Source organism: Hipposideros armiger, unplaced genomic scaffold, assembly GCF_001890085.2.
Source record: "Hipposideros armiger isolate ML-2016 unplaced genomic scaffold, ASM189008v1 scaffold_121, whole genome shotgun sequence".
NCBI classification, from domain to species: Eukaryota; Metazoa; Chordata; class Mammalia; order Chiroptera; family Hipposideridae; genus Hipposideros; species Hipposideros armiger.
This window is the reverse complement of record NW_017731471.1, coordinates 694861-705628: the sequence shown is the minus strand read 5'-3', so window position 1 is coordinate 705628 and position 10768 is coordinate 694861. Positions and strand designations below refer to the sequence as shown.

The window sequence follows — 10768 nt, the reverse complement described above, 5'->3', positions numbered from 1 at the left end:
AGTCATCATTCTGCTGGTTAACTGTACTTTCATTTCTAAAGAACAATTTTGTGTTATTTGGTAATCTGTTGATGGGATGAGATATAGAATGACATCATTCATTTTTATTTTAAAGTTTTGGTTACAAGGAATTTGGTGTGCTGTGGGTTGACATGTAGCACCTTTTCCTCTGACTTTATTTTCTAATTTAGGATTAAGGACACTGAGTGACTTGATAATTTTTTTTCCTTGTATATGACTCTTTTCCAGAGGAATGTTATAGCAAAAAGTAGAAATCCTACCCTCTTGGTAGCATTATTCTAGAGTCGAGTTTGTTTCAAAATTTTGTAAAACAACTCTCTCCACCAAAATTAAACAACCAAAATCCCACACACAATCTCTAGTCATAGTATGTCTGTTATCTCATTTCTTTTTGTTTCCCTAAATGCCTTGGGCTCTTCCTGACCAAACATAGCAAAATGGCCTTGGGGCCCAGTGCCCGTGTGCTTGAATGGGGGTTGTGCCTGGCTCAGGAGGGCCAGACACAGCAGTTACCTGATTCACCGTGTTCTAATATGCATTCTGTTGATAATGTGTGAAGTTGGAGTGCTTTTCCTCTAATTTTTTTTTACCCAGTTGTATTATTCCTTTTAAAAAGCTGTTTTTTATTCATTTATCTACTAGGAATTTAGTATCTTTTTTTAGTAAGGGTGTTTATTTTCAAGTTAGTTTACTTTTTAAGTTTTGGTTATTTTTTTGAGGGTGCATGTACAAGTTTTATTTTTTGTGTAAATAGATATGTATATTTTTAAATTTCTTCCTTTTTTTGGCTTTTTTATTAAGGTAAAATTCACCATTTAAACCATTTAGTACATAATTCAATGGATGTTTTTCAAAAAAATTCACAATTTTGTACAACTGTCACCACTTTCTAATTCTAGAACATTTCATTGCTTCCAAAAGTTAACCCATACCTCCCAATTCCATTCTTCCTCCATCCCCTGGAAACCACTAATATGCTTTTTGTCTCTATGGATTTGCCTATTCTGGGCATTTCATGTAAATGGAATCATCCAATATGTGTGATGTTTTCTTTCTGCCTTCTTTAGCATAATGTTTTCTAAGGGTCATCCATGTTTTATCATGGATGGTATTTCATTCCTTTTTCTTGGAGTAAAATACTCTATTGTTTATTCATTAGTTTATGGACACTTGGGTACTTTCCACTTTTTGGCTATTATGAATATTGCCGCCATGAACATTCATGTACGGTTTTGGTTTTGTGTATGGGCATATGTTTTCATTCTCTTAGCCAAAAGAATGGAGTGGGATTGTTGGGTCATTTGGTAACTCTATGTTTAACTTTTTGAGTTACAACTAAACTTTTTCACAGTGACTACACCATTTTACATGCTCACTAGCAATACTTGTTGCAATTTCCCTACATCCTTGCCATCCTTTGCTTTTCATTTTGAAAGTTATCCATTCTAATGAGTATAAAATAGTATCTCATAGTTTTGATTCACATTTTCCAAGTGAGTAATAATCTTGAGCATTTTTCATATACTTACTAGCCATTTGTATAACTTATTTGGAGAAATGTATATCTAAGTCCTTTACCCATTTTTAATTTTCAAAATTGTCTTTTTATTGTTTAATTGCAAGAATTCTTTATATTAAAACTTTAAAAGATTATATATTATTAAAAGGCTTTTAATACCTTTTTGAGATACGTGATTTGATAATAGTTTCCTCAAGTTGCGTGAGTTGTTACTTCCCTTTCTTGATGGTATCTCTTGATACACAAAAGTTTTGAATTTGGATGAAGTCAATTTTAACTATTTTCACCTTGTTTTTAAGTTTAAGAAATATTTTATTAGAAATAGGATATGTGTTTTTTTCTGCATTTGAAACTTTTAACTTTTTATAACCTCTTATATAACTTAACAGGATATGCTATAATAATTTAGTTTCTTAAATATTTCCCTGAGAATCTGTGAGCTCTTCTAAGTCCTGTTCTATGTTTTTATTTATCCTTGTGTCAGTCATTTATATAATTATTCTGTGCCAAGCAGAAGATAGAGTGATAAAAAAAATTACTAAAAACTTCCAGAGATAATTGCTTAGTAAACACATTTTATAAATTACTGAATTATTATTTTAAATGTTGTAAAGCAAAATCACATCAGCATTTTACTTAAATTATATTTTGACCCTAACTGTACAGGTACATTGTGTTAACTCTGTTAACTCATGTTTTCATATCCTCAGAGAAATAAAGAAAATTCATATCCTTTAATTTTTATTTCAAATATACATTTTTTTCAGGCAACTTACAGTATAGATGTAGTTTCAGTTTGTTAGAGCTTTACATTTAATTAAATGCATGACAGGCTAAAGAAATTCTTTATATTTTGTTTTTATAGTGAAAGCAAATTGAATACATTGGTGCAGAAGCTTCATGACTTCCTGGCACACTCATCAGAAGACTCTGAGGAAACAAGTTCTCCTCCAAGACTTATGATGAACCAAAGCACAGGTAAATTGAAAAAGGATGTGCAATATCTTCTAATCAGTTTTCCATTTATTTTTTGGGGCGAGCAGCTATTAAAAGGCTTTAATACCCCCATATAGCTAGTATATAGCTAATATTCGATATTGGAGATTTTTATTTAGATAAGTGAAAATGTAAGGTTTTCTGGTTATAGGTGTGTAGAGAAGGATGTGCTTGTGGTTTTATGTGTAATGGAAAGGTCTTATAGAGGGGATGATGAATGTTGACTATGAAAAATAGGTAGTATCAGGAGAAGTGGGAACAGTACAGAGATATATTTTCCTAGCAGTTATTCATGTATGATGAGTTAAATTTTTATGTTGTTAGATAACTTCTCTGAATAGATTTTATGCATATGTTTTTAAATTTTAAAAAAATAAACACTTTAACACCTCCTCTCTACATCCCTTTTTCCTTCTTTTTAAGTGTCCTTTATCTTGTGATGATTACCATCACTTGTTTTGAGGATTTCACAGATAGCTACATATGTAAGAGCTGAATGCACACACCGGGCATGCACACACAAACACAATATGTACAAAAATTGTAAGAGAGTTAGATCACAGTGAAAAGTTAAGTCATATGTATAATTGAGTTCTAGAAAGAGAGAAGAGGCAAAATGAATCAGAAGCCAAATTTGAAGAGAGATTGGCTGAGCATTTTCTAAAAGTGATAAAAGACATCAAGCCATGGATTCATGAAACTTTGAATCCCAAGCAGGATAAATATAAGGAAAGGTAAAACTAAGCATATGATAATTGAACCCCTAAAGCACAAAATCCAAGAGAAAAATCTTGCAAGCAGTCAGAGGGAAAAAAGTAATTGCTTTCAAAGGAACAGCAATAACACTGATAGCTCATTTAACAACAGGACCCATAGAAGCTAGATGACAAAGAAATGATTTCTTTAAAGTACCAATATTTATGTTCAGTGAAAACGTCTTTCAAAAGTGAAGGTGGAGTAAAGACAGACAAAAAGCGACAACTTGATGTCAGCAGACCTACAATAGAGGAAACACTAAAGGGTTTTCTTAAATCAGAAGGAAAATAATTTGAAATGTCAATACCAAAACACAGGAAGTAATGAATAACAATGGGAATGGTAAATAGATGGGTAAAACTAAATATGTACTGTTATCTAATCCACAGTTTCTTTTCTTAATTCACAAATTGCACCAACAATGTTTTTATAGGTAAGTCCTGGATCCAGTTGAAGATTACACATTGCATATAGATGGCTTGTCTCTTTAGTCTTTTTAAATCTGAAACAATTTTTCTGTCTGTTGGAACCATGACATTTGGTGATTGTCCCCTCAATGTGGATTTGTTTGGTTAGTTATAATTAGATTCAGGTTATTTTTGGCAGGATTACATAAATGGTGTTATGTTCTTACCAGTGCATCATTTCACAAGGCATATGATATAATTTTTCCCTTTATTGGTGATGTTAACTTAGGTTACTTGATTATAGTTGTTTTGCTATATTAATCTCAAATATATTAATATATTGCTATATATTAATATATTACTATAGTAATCTTAAATAATATATAAAGTTATGATTTATTCCCTAGTAACTAATAAGTAATTTGTTGACGATTACTCTCAAACTATGGAGATACTCTTTTCATCATCCAAAGTTAACTTACATATTTTCTATTGCAAACTACCACAAACTTTGCAGCTTAAGACAACCGAAATTTATTATCTCACTGTAGATAACTGTTCTGTAGGTTAGGAGTCCAGTGGGTTTTGCTGGGTTCTGCTCAGGGTATCACAAGACCAAAGTCAGTGTCAGTAAGATGACGTTCCTTTCTGGAGATTCTGGAAAAATCCATTTCCATGCTCATTCAGGTTGTTGGCAGAATTCAGTTCCTTGTGGTTTTAGGTCTAAGGTCCCCATTTTCTTGTTAGCTATTGGTCAGGATTCTCTCTCTCGGCTCCTGAAAGCTGTTTGCCTTTCTTCTCACATGGCCTTCTTCATCTTCACACCCAGCAATAGCACACCGAGTCTTTCTCATGCTTTGAATCTCTCTGACTTACCCTTTTGCTTGCTTCTTCTCCCACCGTTTGCCACCAGCTGGAGTTTTTCTACTTTTCAGGACTCACGTGATTACATTAGGCTCCCTTTCCTCTTAACCTCCCTCTATAACCTCTCTTTCTTAAAGTCGACTGTGCCATTTTACATAGCACAATCACAGGTGTGATATTTCCTCATATTTACAGGTTCTGGGGATTTGGGGGCATGAAATCTTGGGGCCACTTGTAAAATTTCTGCTTGCCACACTATCCATTCATGATTCATGCCTGAATGATATATTACAAGGATGAGTTCAAAATGGTGATGTTCTAATCTATCATTTATTCTTCGTTTTAGTCACTGTATTACTATAAGGAAGGGATTCCCCCACCCCCCATAAATAATCTCTATCATCTATTTCAATGCTCATATGTACCAGTACTGGCTAGTGGGAACCCCTTCTGTGTGGTTTCTGCTAACGTTTTCACAAGTTTTCATCATCCTTGAGCACTTCCTTACTTTCCGCCCTCACAAGATGTTCTATGTTTACTTCGCACTGTCCTTTACCCAGCCCTGGAATCAGTTATTTCTCCAAGGAGTTCTGATTCCTTTTAGTGGGATGTAGTATTTGGAAAGCAAAATCAGGGTGTATGATGTGCCCATTGCCAGCAGGATGTCTGTGCTTCCAGGGTCTTTCACAGAGAAAGCCAACATACGTGTTATATTTTCATGAGTTGATATTGAGACTTTTAATTCTAATTTGATACCACAGACTTCATTCTAGTCTTGCTCTTTTCATATTTTAACTTCTTTCTCCAGTAGAAATAATTATACTGCTTTTATGTTCCCATTATACTGAATTTATGTTCTCATTTGCTCAGTCCTCATTGTACCCATGTAGTTTCCAGTCTGCTAACCATACCATCACAATAAAGAAAACCTAACTAGCATTAAATATTTGTTTAAAGTTCTTTTTATCTTAAGAATGAAGTTATATTGTCAGAGTTCTGTGTTTAGTAGTCTGTTGGGGAGTTTAGCTTCTGGTAGTGGCAGAGTAGCTTTATTTAGACAAAGATATTTCCCATAGATAGCAATTATAAACTCTGGCCAAAATACTGAAAACTGATATGAAGGAACTGGACAGTGACAAAAAGCAGACACAAACTGGAGGGGAGTCAACACAGCAGCTTTAGTAAAGTGAGGGGGCTGGATCCCACCTTGAAGAAAGCTACAGATTAGGAGCTCTACAATCTGCAAAATGTGATCATATCTCTGGTTGAGTTGCTCAAGTGCAGCCCACATTCCAGGCAGCCCAGTTAGGGCTAAAAGAACAGAACAAAACTTGCAGCTGCTTCCATTACAGGGTAGAGAGTTTGGGGTTTGAGTTTAGCTAAGTTAACTATTAACAAAACGTCAGCTCTTTGGAGGAACATAATGGAATGCAATGTCGCCTCTTTATCTTTCAAAATGTTGAGTATCCAACATAGATGAAAAAAGAGGAAATGTGACCCCATGCTGAAAAGGAAAGGCAATCAATAGAGACCAAACCACAGATGACTCAAATGTTGAATTTAGCAGACAAGAATGAATATTTATGATGAATGGACAAATAGGAAATCTCAACATAGACATAGAATCTTTGAAAATGAACCAATTTGAAATTCTGGAAGTGAAAAATATAATTTCTGAATAACAAATCATTGTTTGTACTTAATAAATTAGTAGTAGCAGTAGAAGTATTAGTAAATTTGATGAATATAAACTAATATAGATTATCCAACCTGAGAACAGAGAACAAAAAAATAAAGTGTGTAGAACACTTGCTCTTCAAATCCTTTCCCCAATAAAACTGTATAGTTACCATCCTAACATGCAAAGAATAAGAATGTTTAACCCATACTAAGGAAAAAAAAAGTCAGTAGAAACTCTGAGAGGGCCCAGTGTTTTGTAGTTATCCATATACTAATCTTGGATATACTTTGTTAGATTTTTACCTATGTGCTTCAGTTTTTTTGGTACTATTTTAAATTCTCTTGTTTTTAAAATTTCAGATTCCAGTTGTTCACTGCAGGTATATAGTAATTAAATTAGCTTTTTTATGTTGACCTTGTATCCTGTGAACTTGCTCTAGGAAGCTTTTTTCCACCCTCCACCTTCTTGATTCCTTATGATTTTCTACTTAATATTGTTGTTTGCAAATAACATCTGTTTTTTTTTAAGTTTATCTTTGCAATGTTCATTTTTTTTATTAGTTTCAGGTGTACATAACAGTGCAATAGTTATACTTTTTTACCCCTTGCAAAGTGACAACCCCGCTCCCCCAATTAACTGCCCCACTCGCCCCCCCCATATCATACAAATCTATTACAATTCCATTGACTCCACTCCTCACACTATACTCCACATCCTGTGACTATATATATATATATAATAGTTGACATACTATATTATTCAATGTCAGCTTCAGGTATACAGTGCAGTGGTCAAGCCTCTACACGGTCCATGAAGTGGTCTCCCTAACAAGACATGTGACCATTTGACACCCTGCAAAATATTTACAACATTATTAATTATATTCCCTGAACTGTATTTTATATCCCTGTGGCAATATTGTAGTTACCAATTTATGCTGTCTAATCCTTTCCCCTTCTCCCTCATCCCCACCCCCTCCCATCTAGCAAACATCAGGTTTTCCTCTATATCTCTGAGACTATTTCTGTTTACTTTGCTCATTAGAGTCCACATATAAGTGAGATCATATGGTATTTGTCTTCCTCTGACTGACTTATTTCACTTAGCATAATGTTCTCTAGGTCCATCCATATTGTTGCAAATGGTAAGACTTCATTCTTCTTTATGAATGAATAGCTGAGTAACACTCCATTGTATAAGTGTACCACAGTTTCTTAATCCAGTCATCTACTGATGGACATTTCGGTTGTTTCCAAGTCTTGGCTATTGTAAATAGTGCTGCAGTGAACATAGGGGTGCATATAGTTTTTCAAATTAGCGTCTTGGGTTTCTCTGGATAGATACTTAAGAGTGGAATTGCTGGGTCATAAGGTAGTTCCATTTCCAGTTTTTTCTGATATCTCCATACTGATTTCCACAATGGCTGCACCAGTCCGCAGTCCCACCAACAGTGCACTAGGGTTCCCATTTCTTCACAACCTCGCCAGCACTTGTTGTTTGTTGATTTATTGATGATAGCCATTCTGACTGGAGTGAGCTGGTATCTCATTGTGGTTTTTATTTGCATTTCCCTAATGATTAGTGAGGTTGAACATTTTTTCATATGCCTGTTGGCCATCTGTATGCCCTCTTTAGAGAAATGTCTCTTCATATCCTCTGCCTATTTTTTAATTGGGTTGTTTGTTTTTTTTTGGTGTTGAGTTGAATGAGTATTTTATAAATTTTGGATATTAAACCCTTATCAGATATATCATTGACAAATACTTTCTCCCATCCAGTAGGCTTCCTTTTTGTTTTATTGATGATTTCCTTTGCTGTGATAAAGCTTTTAAGTTTGATGTAATGCCATATGTTTATTTTTTATTTTATTTCCCTTGTCCGAGGGCATATATCAGTAAAAATGTTACTCAGGTTAAGGTCTGCAAATTTACTCTCTATGTCTTCTAGGAGTTTTATGGTTTCAGGTCTTACTTACATTTAAGTCTTTAATCCATTTTGAATTTGTTCTCATATATGGCGTAAGTAGGTGATCCATTTTCAATTTTTTCATGTGTCAGTCCAGTTTTCCCAGCACCATTTATTAAATAGACTATCTTTAGCCCAATGTAAATTGTTGCTTCCATTGTCATAGAGTAAATGACCATATATGGATGGGTGGATTTCTGGGCTCTCTATTGTGTTCCATTGATCTATGTGTCTGTTTTTATGCCAGTACCATTCTGTTTTGATTACTATAGCCTTGTGGTATGATTTGATGTTGGGTAGCATGATACCTTCCACTTTGTTCTTATTTCTCAGGATTGCCGTGGCCTTTTCAGGTCTTTTATGGTTCCATATAAATTTTCGGATTATATGTTCTATTTCAGAGAAAAATATCCTTGGTAGTTTGATAGGAATTGTGTTGAATCTATACATTGCCTTAGGTAGTATTGACATTTTAACTGTATTCTTCCTATCCATGAACATGGTATGTATTTCTATTTATTTGTATCTTCTTTGTTTTCTCTCTTCCACTTTTTTTTGAAAGATTTTATTGGGGAATTGGGGAAGGGAACCGCCAAGTTCTTGTCCTTCAGTGTTAGCTGTTGAGGGCGCAGCTAGCTCAGCTCCAAGTCCAGTCACCATCCGGCCGCTCAGCTCAAAGTGCTGTGTTCAATCTTAGTTGCTGGGGAGTGCAGCCCCCAACCCCATGCGGGTGTCAAACCGGCAACCTTGTTGTTAGGAGCACGTGCTCTCACCAGCTGAGCTATCCTGCTGCCTGTTGGCAGCTCAGTGGCAGTGCAGCTTGGGCACAGCTCACTGGCCCATGTGGGAATTGAACCAGCAGCCTTGTTGCTCAGAGCTTGGGCTCTTAACCAACTGAGCCACTCGGCCGGCCCTAGGATTGTTTTCTTAATTTTACTTTCAGATCATTCTTTCCAAGTGTATAGAAATACGGTTGAATTTTGTATATTGTTCTTGTGTCATTCAGCCTTTCTGAAGTTATTTATTCTAATAATTTTTTAGTTTTTGAATTTCACAAGATTTCTATATACATAATAATGTCTCCAAAAAGAGATACAGTTGAGCCCTGACCAGTATGGGGGTTTGGGGCTCTGAACCACCCCCATAGTTGAAAATTTGCCTATAACTTAAGACTTTGCCAAAACTTAAGTACAGTCATCCCTTGGTTTTTATGGGGGATTGGTTCCAGGACTCTTTGCAGATAGTAAAATTTGCATATGTTCAAGTCCCTTATATAAAATGGCATAGAAGAATGCATGCAGTTGGCCTTCCACACCCGCAGATTCCCAACTGTGGATTGAAAATACTGTCTTTGATCTGAGGTTTGGTTGAATCCATGGATGTGAAACCCATGGATATGGAGGGCTGACTCTAAAAAAAAAATTTTTTTTCCAATTTTTTATTGGAAAAAATTGCATATAAATGGACTTGTGCAGTTCAAACTTGTATTGTTTGATGATCAACTGTTGTTTTATTTCCTCCTTTTCAATCTTGATGTCTTTTATTTCTTTCTCTCACCTACTTACTCTAGCTAGGCCCTTCATTACATTATAATCTTAAAGGTAAGTGGCAAGAGTGGATTTTCTTGTCTTGTTCCTGATCTTAGAGGGGAAAACTTCATTCTTTCACCATTAAGTATGATACCTGTGGGTACTTTATAGATAGTTGAGGAAGGTGCCTTGTTTTGGAGTTTTTAAAAATAGATTTTATATTTTAGAGTGGTTTTAGGTTCACAGAAAAATTGAGTGGAATGTACATAGATTCCCTATATATTCCTCCCCACACATGCACAGCCTCCCCCATTGTCATCATCCAGCACCACAGTCATACATTTGCTACAATAGACGAAACTACATTGACAAGTCATTATCACCCCGTACCCATAGTTGGCATTATTTTTCACTCTTGGTGTTGCGCATTCTAGGGATTTTGACAAATATATAATGACATATCTACCATTATAGTATCATACAGGTTAGTTTCACTGCACTAAAAATCCTTCCTACCTCCCAGCCCTGGCAAGCACTGATCTTTTTACTGTCTCCATAGCTTTACCTTTTCCAGAATGTCATATTAATATTTGGAATCATACAGAGTGTAGCCTTTTCAGATTAGCTTTTTTCACTTAGTACTATGCATTCAAGGTTCCTCCATCTCTTTTTATGGCTTGATAGCTCATTTCTATCTAGCGCTGAAAAATATGTCATTGTCTGGATGTACTACAGTTAGTTTATCCATTCACCTTCTAAAAGATATCATAGTTGCTTCTACATTTTGACAAGTATGAATAAAGCAACTTATAAATATAACAATATAAATAAAAAGGATATTTATATAAAGATGTTTATAAGAATCTGTGTGCAGGTTTTGTAGTAGACAGTTTTTTTTTCTTTAAAGATTTTTATTGGGGAATTGGGGAATGGGAACAGCGCTGGGAAATTGAGGGAAGGGGAACAGACAAGTTGCTGTCCTTTTGTTCTTCAGTCTAGTTGTGGAGGATGTTGCTTCACTGGCCCAAGT

At 35.1% G+C, this 10768-nt stretch overlaps 1 protein-coding gene across 1 annotated transcript in view; it reads left to right on the top strand.

Moving 5' to 3' along the window:
* Window positions 1–10768, top strand: part of ATRX (ATRX chromatin remodeler) — a 261625-nt gene that overhangs the window by 49126 nt on the left and 201731 nt on the right. Inside the window, exon 2 of the mRNA XM_019648172.1 lies at window positions 2406–2518. Within this exon, the coding sequence (XP_019503717.1) occupies window positions 2406–2518 (113 nt within the window). The remainder of the gene's footprint in view (window positions 1–2405; window positions 2519–10768) is intronic.